The sequence below is a fragment of the Montipora foliosa genome, chromosome 12 (genome assembly GCF_036669935.1).
Source record: "Montipora foliosa isolate CH-2021 chromosome 12, ASM3666993v2, whole genome shotgun sequence".
NCBI classification, from domain to species: domain Eukaryota; kingdom Metazoa; phylum Cnidaria; class Anthozoa; order Scleractinia; family Acroporidae; genus Montipora; species Montipora foliosa.
Genome location: NC_090880.1, coordinates 34,463,326 through 34,475,723, shown reverse-complemented (window position 1 = coordinate 34,475,723; position 12,398 = coordinate 34,463,326). Strand labels below are relative to the sequence as shown.

General features: G+C 39.3%; 2 protein-coding genes across 4 annotated transcripts in view; one reads left to right on the top strand and one right to left on the bottom strand.

Annotated features, from left to right (window-relative positions):
• The window catches only part of LOC137978427 (fibrillin-2-like), a 63,093-nt gene that overhangs the window by 40,894 nt on the left and 9,801 nt on the right, over positions 1-12,398 (top strand). For all 3 annotated transcript variants that reach the window (XR_011118157.1, XM_068825354.1, XM_068825352.1), the window contains 9 exons: positions 371-493; positions 616-741; positions 2,114-2,236; positions 2,956-3,072; positions 3,440-3,562; positions 8,114-8,233; positions 8,357-8,479; positions 8,897-9,016; positions 9,148-9,270. Coding sequence is in view for 2 of the 3 variants with exons in the window: in XM_068825354.1 (XP_068681455.1) it covers positions 371-493; positions 616-741; positions 2,114-2,236; positions 2,956-3,072; positions 3,440-3,562; positions 8,114-8,233; positions 8,357-8,479; positions 8,897-9,016; positions 9,148-9,270 (1,098 nt within the window). In the remaining variant the exon portion in view is untranslated. The remainder of the gene's footprint in view (positions 1-370; positions 494-615; positions 742-2,113; positions 2,237-2,955; positions 3,073-3,439; positions 3,563-8,113; positions 8,234-8,356; positions 8,480-8,896; positions 9,017-9,147; positions 9,271-12,398) is intronic.
• Positions 5,347-7,059, bottom strand: LOC137978432 (uncharacterized skeletal organic matrix protein 5-like). Its single transcript, XM_068825360.1, has 4 exons — positions 6,720-7,059; positions 6,591-6,624; positions 6,182-6,308; positions 5,347-5,968 (listed from the first exon to the last, which is right to left on the bottom strand). Exons 1-4 carry the CDS (start codon positions 6,982-6,984, stop codon positions 5,450-5,452), a joined length of 945 nt encoding a protein of 314 aa, XP_068681461.1. The 5' UTR covers positions 6,985-7,059; the 3' UTR covers positions 5,347-5,449.

Below are 12,398 nucleotides of genomic sequence, written 5' to 3'. Positions count from 1 at the left end.
TGTCTGACCATAAAGTGTTACACAACATCGCATCTTCGTCAAGTTTTTTCGATTTCGCTCGGAGTTTAAGGAATTTAATAAAACAATACCACGGAATAATTGTTAATTATACATGTTTACAGACCTTAAAGCGCAGCAGCTTTGGTTGAATGGGGCGGTGAATTTGACATATGGACTGTCAACAAGAAAGGGGATATTGCAAGAGTATTATAAAAGAAACTTAAGTTAAAGGATGTATAGTTGTTTATCTTTGTGACTTGCTTTATTGAAACAAGTTGCTGTGCTTTTTTCCACCGGATACGAGAGGTACAAGACGGTTTTCAGGACTGAGCACAGTTTACAGAATTTTTCTCTTGGCTTTTATCCTCAGATATTAACGAGTGTGAGACGCCCGATGTCAAGTGTCACCTCAATGCGGATTGCTTCAACGGCGCAGGCTCGTTCCAATGTCGATGTCGATTTGGCTACCAAGGCAACGGAAGCTATTGTGTTTGTAAGTTCTGAGAAACTCGGTAGAAATATAAGTTAAAAACACACACACACAAAAGCAAACAAAAAGACTTGAAACAAATCATAAACGTCTTCATTTCATTTTTTTTTTCATTTCCTTTTCAGCCGACGGTACTTGCGATGGAATCGTGTGTGATGAAAACAGTGTTTGCGTACCACGAGCTTCCGGAAGTCGAGAACAGCAATGTGTATGTAATAATGGCTGGACAGGAGATGGACGGACTTGTACTGGTAACAAGTCGACTACAGTCTTTTTACCGAAACAGAAATCGGCCTGATGCCTATAAACGGGAAACAGTTGAAATGCTAAAAAAACGAAGTTGGCCTTTTTTATAAGTTTAACGTGCTTGCGTGATGACCTAAGCAACCTCCAGAAATTGGTCACATATTTCCTTAATAATAACAATAATAATAATAATAATAATAATAATAATAATAATAATAATAATAATAATAATTGAGAGTATAAAATGTGGAGAAATTCAACATCCCATGCAAAGACAAGTGGTATGATCATGATCCTGAAGGAGTTATAAAAAACGATCAAGTAAAGGTGTTATGGGACTTCCGAATTCAAACAGACCATCAAATTGAGCATAATAGACCTGATGTAGTTGTTCTTGATAAGATAGAAAGATCATGTTATGTGATAGATATCGCGTGCCCTTTTGATACAAGAGTGCTGGAAAAAGAACAACAGAAAATGGAAAAATACCAAGAATTAAAAAGAGAGATTGGGAAAATCTGGAGCTGCCGAAAAGTAATTGTCGTACCAATTGTCATTGGTGCACTAGGGACGTTCAGCAAAAATTTGAAAACATCGTTGAAGAAAATTGGACTAGATTGCACGGTATTACTACAAAAAGCCTCCTTGTTGGGAACGGCAAGAATCTTGAAAAGAACACTAGACACCTAAGGCCATAGGTCGTGGCTTGATGCCTAGTTTACAAACCACGTTAACAACATATCGTGTGAATTAACGAAAAATAAAAAATAAAAATAATAATAATAATAATAATAATAATAATATACAACTATTTTTTTCACACGATAATGTTTAAAGCTGAATAGCTTGTAGGGGTCATGCACAAATGAAATCAAATCAAATTAATACATATCAAATCATACCTCTCGGAGCAGAGTAGAGAACCAACAAATTCAACCAACGCATGACGCCGGATCTGGGCATCGAACCCGGGACACATTGGTAGGAGGCGAATGCTGTCACCACTGCGCCATCGCTGCTCCCCGAGAATCTTAATGTCATTTTGAAAAGCATCTATCGCAAATCCAGGAGCATTTCTTGTCTAATAAATGTGAGATTTTTATCAATTTTAAGACTCATTCTGAGGTCTGAGGTGGCGGAAATGATAACAAGTTCAGAACTCAAAAGCAAATACGAAAAGCGTACGAACTAGCCTTGATGGTACTTTATAAGAAGGTTCCATCGAGTGCAAAAAGAGTGTCAACAGAGATTAACTAAATCTTCATATAAGGTCGTTTCCCACAAAGTCGCTATTCATCCAACCGGTTTATTTTAGGCTATCATCGGCGAACTTAATCTGGTGGGTTTACTCTCATTCTCTCCTCTTTTTCTGTATAGATATTGACGAATGTCATTATGTAAATAACAGCTGTCATCAGCACGCTTATTGTTCCAATAGTCCTGGCTCATTTTCCTGCCAATGCAAACGAGGATACCAAGGAAGTGGTCTGCAGTGTCTATGTAAGTCTAACGGTCGCACTACGCTTGCGTGTCAACTAGTGAATGTTCATCCTTTGAATAATGTTTTCCTAAAAACTTGTCTATAAGAAGAACTGTTTGATACAGAAATAGGTTACCTTATAGATGCTACTCAGCTGGGCAAACATTGTCTTTAGTTACTAGGAAAAGGGTTAACTGAAACTTATTTTGAACCCAAGATTACTTTTAATAGGAACATGATTTGTTTAGAGTAGGGACATGTCTTCGCTCGTTAGGCGGAGCTGGTTCTTTCTTGTGATACTGGTAACTTGCTTTTCGGCTTTAGTGTATTAGTACCCCGACCCCACTGGTTGTTTTAACAACGAATGGGGTCGGGCTACTAATACACTAAACTGCTTTAAAAAGCAGTTGCGAAATAGTTGCATAATGGTCACAATGGGTTTGTCTTACGAATTGTTGAGTCAAAGCTGGTTTATTGTGTTTGAGCTACGGTCATCGTCTGATATTACAGTGGAAGGTAGCAGAAACATCCGCTGTTGGCAGGCCGGGGAAGTTGCTAAAGTTCGTCTATGGATTGTGGTTTGGCTTTATAATACAGCAGGACACTTGCACTTAATGTGCCGTGTCACAACAACGTGCTTTCGCCAAAGGACAAAAAAATTGTGACTCTTCATTTAAGCAAACTTATATATCTAGTTTTCGTATGCCACTAATATGAATATTCATATGAACCATTTCAGCTGACGGCACGTGCGCAGGTGTGGCATGTCACTCAAATGCCACCTGTCGTAACACGATTCAAGGTCAAAGATGCGTGTGCAACGGTGGTTATCAAGGTGATGGGACAACGTGTAATGGTAAGTTGAAACAGCAACTTCTAAGAAGTTATGTGGGAACTGCTAACGCGAGTTCACAGCATGAAAATACTCGTCTTTTTCTGGGCAACATATTTCGAAACCACGGCATTCCCTTGAAGACGGCGTGACAAGTATAGAGCGATTTGTTTGGCTTCTTCCAAATGTGGCACTTGCTTACCTACTTTGACAAAAGGAAAGATAATGTAATGTAATGCCTTTGTCATTAATTGCAAAGTTGATTTGTTATTAAATTGCCCGTTACTCATTTTGAGTTCCACACAGGGTGTGCGCGCTGATTTAAGTAGGAAGAGTGTATCGGTATCAGTCGCCTGTAGTTTTAACAGCTTCATTCTTTAAAATTCAACAGACATTAATGAGTGCCTGGCTGATAAGAACGACTGTGACACCAATGCAGACTGTGTCAATATTATCGGCTCATACAGCTGCCAGTGTAAATCAGGTTACAAAGGAACCGGATTCCTTTGTAAATGTAGGTACCTTTTCTTTTAAATCATTTGCGTATCTTAAGAGGGAAAGATTTCGTTTTTTGTTCATTTGTGTTGAGAAAGTGGTCAGTGATGGTAGTCTTAAATGACGGAGATTGAAATGTATAGGGACTGTTTAAGAAATAGAGGACGTTTTCGGTATTTGCATATCCTCATCTAAACACGAGTGGGAGTTGCGAGAATTCGAGACAGTTATGCGAACCCTCGACTGCCTCTCGGGTTTGCATAACTGTCGCGAATTTCTCCCAACACCCCGAGTGTTTAGATGAGGCTATGCAAACACGGAAAAAGTCTTCTATTGCTTTTATAAAATATTACTCAAAGATAATTCGAAAAATGAAGGAAAAATCTGTTTTTTTTTACTTCTTGATTGAAAAAGATTTTCTTGATACAATCTCATATTTCCTACCAGCCAATCAAAACGCGCGTCTAACAACACATAACCAATCAAAATTCGTGTGATGTCACAGCCATGTTTCCATACTCTCATCTAAACACAGCTATTGAACAATGAGAGTGCGCGTATTGTCCTAATTATTTTATACTCTACTGCGCATCTATCAATCTTTAATATTCCCCTACATATCATATGGACTGACTGCGTGGGGTCTTGCAAGTAAATCCTACCAAACGAAAATTATAGTCCTTCAAAAACGAGCACTTAGATCACTTATATTTTCCGTACAGAGATGTGAACATGCAGTCCCTTTGTTTATTTCAAATCCGCCTGTTGTTTAATGCATGATACACGAAATCGGAAGGTACCCAGTAACATTTTAAACCTATTCAGTGACACTACCAGTATTCATTCTTATAACACTCGGTCTTCGTCAGCAAATAAATTCTATATTAAGAAATCTAGGTTAGAAATCCATAAAAGAGCTTTTTCAAGAGTAGGAGCTAAAATTTTCAATGAGATGCCAGCAGCATTAAGACAGCTCCCAAAAAAAACACTTCCAAACGAAACTCCACTCTTTCCTTATTGATATTCTTGAGAAGGGTGATGACTATATTGATATTTCCCCAATTACCTCTGCTCTAAAAACGTACAAGTAGAACTTGAGTTCTTCATTCAAACATACCTCGTAACAGTCATTGAACTTGTAATTATGCTAATGATTTAAGTTGACACAATCTGTGCAAGTAATTATGTAAGTCTCCGTTTGTAAATTTACTTATTATTTTCATTGTAATCTTTTAGTGTGACTGTTCCGCCCAGATTAGCAAATGCTATTTGCGGACCAGTCCTTTTGTGTTGTATATTGTCAATAAATAATTCTTTAAATAAAGTTGACGTTGAAGTTGAAGTTGACACCAAAAAACGCGGACAATCCAAAGCCTTTTATTTTCACAAATGCTACAGCCAGTAAGAATAAACAACCCAGGAGCTCGCTTTTTGGCTCGGCGATGTATATATATTATGTACGTTTGGCAAATAAAGTAGTTTAAATCAATTAAGTTCGATTTTAAGCGAAAAGGATCAGCTCAATGTACGGCAATGCCTTTTAAAAGGGAATGTACGGATATTTTGAACAATACTTGTCACGGAAGAAGAAATGAGGACCTTCAAATTACCAGTTTGAATCATATACCCATCAGCACAAAGTTCAGAAGGGATCCCATGTTTGATACAATTTTTATTAGCATGTGCAACAATATTGTAGCAAAAAGACACAGATGAGAAGTAGTCTTCTGCAGAGCTTTGCAGACTATGATTGTCATTAATTGATAAAATCTGCTTCAGGAAAAGCACAAGACAACAACGTCGTAATTTTTCAACTTCTTTTATTAAGACGTTTAATAACAGAAGGGAGAAATAAGGCGAACCTTTTGTTCAACTCTCCCGGAAAGTACAGCCAGTTCCTACTTTATTATTGAACCAAGATATACCCCATGGATTTTATGTGTTTGTCGCCATTATCACTTAAATGCGTAGCCTGGTTTCCACACGTGTTGGAGTCGTCATGGAGACCTCCACTGCCAAAGCCAATTCTGGAGTCACATAACGTACAATCGTTTTCATTGTTACCAAGAATACCGATCCTTGTTTTTGAGTGTTGCCCATCGTTGGACTGGACGTTGAACCCTTCCTTGTTGCAGTTGTTCTGCAGAGAGCCCTGTGAGCCAATGAGAGACTTCCACATGCTACGACCCAGAGACAACGCTCTGTACTTGCCGTCAGCGATCAGTGCGTACAATGAGTTGGCGCTCCGGTTGATGACCACGAATCTTGTGTTATGTCCGATCCTCATTCCAAGACAAATCTTTGAGAAATGTGTGTCCCAATATGTGGGCAACTTGGTCTCTTGTTTGTCAAAACCAGTCTTTCCTCCTGCAAGGTTGTAAACATTCCTGTCGCTCCAAAAGTGAGAAGAGTAATGGAAGGTTTTCTGCAAAGTAACAAAAGACAGTTTTAGAAAAGACGAGAAGCGTTGGAAATCACGACTTTTACCTGTATAGAGATTGCCTTTCACAAGACTGTGAAATGAATAGCCCAACTTTCTTATCGGCTGGACTGAATGCATCAATGAAAGATCGGAGAAATTTCCATATGACAGAAAATTACCAAATTCAAGAGTTTTTTTCACTTCTTTCTTCCTCACCTTGGTGCCATCAATTTTCACGGCCAGCGTCCATCCTCCATCTCCGCATCCAAAGTTTCCCATGTGACAATAAACAGGAATTTTCTGCAACCCAAACATCAATGTATAGACTTTGCTCTTGGTCGACCTGTTGGGCGTTAAATTAATAAAAATTTAAAAAGACGCAAAAAGGAAGTAAAATAATTTGTATGAACGCACCAAGTTACCCAATGGTTTCGTAGCAGCGGAGCGAAATCGGAGTTTGAACAGAATATTGTTTAAAGGTGTGGATTTTCTGCGGCTCGAGTTTCAGTAGAGTAGACATTTTTTTCCACCACCCTGTAACATGGACCTCTTCGCCGCCAAAACAACCCGCAGGAGATTGCAAGAAAATTATCTCCTGTTAAGTTAAATTATATGAGCCACTTACTTGTACTTTTGAAATACTTCATTGCAAGAAGAGGCTAAAGTGGTAAGAAAGACAATAAAGCTCCGTCAACACTTGAAAATATGAAACGAATCTCTTAAAATGGGAATGGATTGCTATCGAGGCTTTTACCTGTTGGTGCAGGTTGCGCAGGTTGCGAAGGTTGCGAAGTGGAAGTTTTGTTTACCATTGCAATGAGATTTTCTAGCTTCGTTTCCAATTTTTTTATGGCTTCGCTGACATGCGAATCTTGGATCAGGTTGCAAACCATCAAAGGTTTATTGTTAACGGCCTTGTTGGTAGATGGCGTTTGGTTCGTTCCGGTGTTAGAACCGAAAGCACCATTCAAGGAAACTGTGAGAAGGATCGCTACGAGAAAAAGATACTTTGACTGCATTCTGAATGAAATATCCTGTTGCTCTGAGCACCAGAAATGAATATTGTCATCGAGGTTCTTTGGCTTTTCCACGAAACGTCATCGTCAGATCAAAACGGGAAAATTTACTTGAAACGGACTCTACGTACGTGGCAATACTCACGTGTGAATCCACAGGTCCACGTACTCTTGAAGGCAGACAATCTCTCTTGGACCACATTTCGTAGAGAGAATGTTTGAGGGAACATCTCGCTTAATCTCTAACTGCCGCATTTCTGACAAGGAATAGTTTTTTTCCTTATTGTCATCTCATTTTGAAAAAGAAATATCTCAATCACGCTATATTTTATGACTCTTTTATAGCAGATGCAAATAAAACCAAGAAGCGGAATTTGACAAAAGGAAGTGAATTAATCCGTGAAAACATTACAGACATTATACTGTATGGAAATTCTCGTGCAAAACCCAAGTGCTACTTTCGGTGGTTGAAATGTGACTTTTCGATTATTTAAAACAAAATTTTAGTTTCTAAAGAAACTGTGGTACTGCGTCGGTGGGAGATTGAAACAGAAATTGATTTTATCAAACAAGTTGATAAAGGTCGAATAACCACCGTGAAAGATTTGGAAAGCTGACGTTTCGAGCGTTAGCCCTTCGCTCCGGAGAAGGGCTAACGCTCGAAACGTCAATTTTGAAAATTTGATTTCGAAAAACATTAATAGTCCGGATAGGTTTGCTCTAAGATACAAGATTTGTAAAAGATGGGTCAGATGATAATCTTTCGAATAATAATTATGTAGACAATAGCGAAGATATTCACCTTATAGTCGCCTATTGTTATTAATGTACACAAGAGCCTCCTTGGCGGTCGAAACAATGGGTCTTTTGTTCCCGTGGTTGGGACATTTGAATAACAAAAGGTTTCTAAACAGATATCACCCCTATGAAAACTTGTCACCTATGTATTTTATTGAAGTAAATTAACGAAATGTGACTAATAATTTTTGCCGTAAATACTGTGAAATCTGTGGGGTGTTTTCCCTTTTTCGATGAAAAAAGACACTACTAAATTCTCTAAAACCATGAGCTTTTACTCTACAGTTTTAAAGAGGAAAGAAAATCAGTGACCACTTACACTTTTTCTTTTCAGCTGACGGAACATGCGCAGGAGTCAGATGTCACCCAGATGCATTGTGCGGATGGGAAGTAGGCCTCGGTTCAGTGTGTGTTTGCAAGCCAGGCTATCAAGGAGATGGAAGAAAGTGTTCTGGTAAATTGTTAGCTTTCTGTAATGAGGACACAATGGTTACCAAATGTTTTTTCCTATTTTTTTTTCGACGAAAAAAAGGCCCTTTTATGAAGCTTTTTTAATTAGAGGCTTTGTCCCTTGCAGACATGGATGAATGCGCAAGAAACGATCAAAAATGTCATCAGGAAGCCGAGTGTGTCAACACCGTAGGGTCATATAACTGTTCATGTAAACTGGGATTTGAAGGCGATGGAATAAACTGCAAGCGTAAGATGCTCCATTGTCCATTGCATATGTTGGATAGCTCAAGACGGATTGGCTGATCGACTGTATGACTAACTGTCTGACTAAAGCTCCCTCTGATGGAGGGCTAACGCTCGAAACGTCAGCTCGCAACAACAACAACAACAACAAATCCTTAATCTTTCCTACGTTAGTTAATTGACTTTATCAACTCGATTGATAAAACCAAATTTTCGAGTTTCATCCCCCACCCATCCATGCAGAGTCACAGTTTCCACAGAGACTAACCCAACGTTTGATTGATAGATTGATTGACTGACAAAAAGACTAATCTACCTACCCCCTGACTGTCTACGATACTAAGGGGAAAACGAACTGATTTTTGATTGATTGATTGATTGATTGATTGATTGATTGATTGATTGATTGATTGACCTTCAGCGGACGGAACCTGCGCTGGAATTGTTTGCGCAACTGATGCTGAATGCGTGACAGTACCAACTAAATCGACAATTTGTCAATGCAAGGCAGGTTTCATTGGCGATGGACTTGACTGTAGAGGTAATTATGCAGACTTAGTGAATCATTCTGTTTCTCTGTTCTGAGTTACAATAGTACTGGAAAATGTTCCCTCCAAATATGCAATCTGAACAGTGATGTCTTATGACCCTCTTTTTGTATCTTGCTTCCAGATATTGATGAGTGTGCACAGAAAACCCACAAATGCCACAGGAAATCCAAGTGTAGAAACAGGCATGGGTCATATGAGTGTCGTTGTAACCCAGGATATTATGGCAGCGGTTTCAACTGTTCAAGTAAGCCGTTCACAGTTTCGATAGATACTACTCCAAAGCATTTATGTCAGTAATTTGGCTCATTGCCCGGCTGGTTAGAAACTTTTTAGCATAAAGCAATTTTCTTGTGTAAAATTAGGACTAGTCCCGTTTATCTGACTTGTTCGGCGGTGTGTCAATTGTTTTTCAAACCTTTAAAGGATATTTCAATACAAAATTCGGGGTTAAAACATCAAAATATTAATGCTTTATTTTTGTGAAGGAAGAAAAGCTTGCAATTGAGGTTAATGTGAAAGATTTGCTTGCAGCTGGACGACAGCCAGATAGAAATTCCTTTCAAGAATAATATATAGATTTAGCGAAGCCTAAAAGCTGAGTTCCCGTTTTGAACCCGAGAAAGCAATATAATGTACATGGAAATAATTATGCTCCTGCATAAAGTACAAAATTAATCGTCATCATTACTGTATACAGTTTACAGTGATCAAACAGATCAATTTACAGTGATCAAACAGATCAAACACCTCTGAGCTGACAGCAGTAAACAAACAAGCCTTGCAAACAATAACCAACAATTTTAATCAACAACTAAAACTGAAATTACATGCACAGATATCTCTTTCACAACATTTTCCGTTTGACTGTCATATTTTTACTCCCTTTCTCTTCAGTTTAGAACAACGCAAAAATCTTACTAATTTAAGGACGGTGCCTACAAATTCAAAGGCATTTTTGCGCGGTTTACTGAATAAGCGGAAAAAGCAGATCTTAACAAGTGTTATTGAAATCCAAAAAAGAAAATTGGGGGTCACCACGCATTTTCCGAAGATAATCAATCAACATAACTTAGTCAGATCTTTGATTCTTGCATAGGCAAAGTTGGATATCGACATTATTCTATGTTGTACGCTGTATACTGTTGTATTGTAAGATCTTTGCCACGTATCGAGCGTGTTATTAATTAGTTAGATTCTAAATTCTAAACTTGAAAACGTTTCGCCTTCCCGGCCTCTTCAGTTCTTAATATTATTTAGGTTTCTGGATTTGTACTTGTATTTGCATAAGATCTACACGGTCTCCCATGGGAGGCAGAACGTTAATTGTAGAGCGTTAATTGTAGATGTTTGAATGTCAATTAATCCTTTTCAATTCTTGCGTGTGGTAAACACACGGTATTCCATTCTTCTTTCGCGTTCATACTCTTTCTTTCTGGGATTTTTCTGATATGTATTGCTTCTGTTATTTGTCTCATCATTGAGTCTCGGTGAAAAGTTCTCACGACGTTCATTGTGAATTGCTGGATATGGCCATTGTGCTCTTTTAGACAATGACTCCATAAAGGCGAGTTCTGTTCTTTCTCGTGTAATAACTTCATGTGTTCTTTTCCTCTCGTGTAGGCGTTGCGGGCTGTTTCTCCACAATATTTGCTGTCACAGTTGTTGCACTTTATTTCATACACAATGTTGTTCCTCGAGCAATCACCTTTCCCTCTTGATGTGCATACGAAACAGTCTTCACGTCTACAGTTTCTCTCTTTCATGGGGTTGGATCTTTGTAGAAGGGACGTGATCGAAATTCCATTCTTCTCAACCACCTTTATCCTAAGTGTCGACTTATTGATCTCTTGCTGTATCGTTTTCTTTAGCTCTCCGTTGGGTGTGGCAGGGATGAATAGTACTGAATCGTAGTTTTCTTTCCCATACCACTCTTGTGCCTTTGATCTTTTCTTTCTTTCCCTTTCTCTCTTCTTCCATTCTCTTGGTCGGTAAAGGGGTCTCTCTCCATTCCTATCTTTCTCTAATAGGGTGTGGTATGCTGACAGGGCTGACTTGACGACTTGATGTCTGAAGGCTTTATCATATCCTGAATACTGCATCTTTAGTGTGGTGTTTGACGCATGCTCAGTTATTCTTTGCCACGGTAGGCTTGGGCTACAATTCAGGAATACTCTTAGTAGTTCTTGGGTCATGACGGCGCGTTTAATTGACCACGGAAGTGCAGAGTTGGCGGGTACGACTGTTTTCGATGAGACCTCCTTCGCGTAGAACTCGTGCATGATCAGATGTCTTTGGTTGCTCATATCCTCTTCTAACCACACCTTCAGGTCTAGGATAGGCATCTTGCCGTCTTTGTGGTTTGAGGGAACATCTATTTCCAGCTGGATCGACGGATGAATATCATTGGCGATTTGTTGCAGTGTTTCCATTGTGTGTTTGTCTGTCGGTTCTGTGCGGTTGTTATCATGATTCTGCATGGTTACAATGCGTCCATCGTTGTATGTGGCGTCTGCACTTAGGGATTTCACAACAATGTTAATGTCGTCTACGTACCGTTTGTACATAAACGTTTCTATCTGTAGTTGTTCAAGTCTCTTGAGAAAGGTCTTGTCCCACCATTTCATGAAGACTTGGGCTAGTACGCCAGTTAATTTCATTCCAATTGGTCCTCCTTTTGCTTGTTTATAGATCTTGTTGTTAAACGTGTAAATGTGGTTTTTCATGACAAATAGGAGGGCCACTTTGATGGCTTCTGTGAGTAATGTCAAGCATTCTGATGCTGAGGGTTCTCTGCTCGTTGGATTCCACGGTGCAAAACGTTTCTCTGGTTTCTCTTCGCGTCCACTTCCGGTTATTGTCGGGGGTCTCCCACGGGAATGTTTCCGCGTCGGACAGACGTCAGCGAGTCGTAGGTGGCGTATCTGTTCTGGTGTCATGTTCAATGCTAAGTATAAGCCTACTTCGTTGTAGTCCACGCCTTCAATCTTTACCTCACTTTCTCTGAACTCCTCGCATACTTTCTCGATGGTAAACTCTATGTCTAGGCTGGGGTACAGGGCTCTTACGTCAGCCGAGCCAATGATTACGTCTGTAAGTGTTTGTTCGTTTGTCCGCGAAATTTCTGCGAGCATTTCCTCTGTACTTATACATATGTTCTTGTCATCTTTCCATACGGGATCTAGAATCATACTGAGTAGGTGTGATAACAGGTGGTTATACGCTATGTTTCCTCCACATATCGGTCTTGTAACAGGTCCTTGTTGTGGATCTAGGCAGTCCTTGTGGTCTTTCCGCAATCCATAAAGCGGTGCGTAGGGGCTGTTTGTACTTAGCATGTTACCCTTAATGCGTTCTTTGCCTTGTGAGTCTTCG

What these genes read in the sequence shown, in the direction of transcription:
- LOC137978432 (XM_068825360.1), bottom strand. Translation starts at nt 6,984, where the DNA reads ATGCAGTCAAAGTATCTTTTTCTCGTAGCGATCCTTCTCACAGTTTCC. An exon ending in TGCGCAACCTGCACCAACAG is followed by an intron (nt 6,625 to 6,719) that starts GTAAAAGCCTCG and finishes TTACCACTTTAG; the next exon opens with CCTCTTCTTGCAATGAAGTA. An exon ending in GAAGTATTTCAAAAGTACAA is followed by an intron (nt 6,309 to 6,590) that starts GTAAGTGGCTCA and finishes AACGCCCAACAG; the next exon opens with GTCGACCAAGAGCAAAGTCT.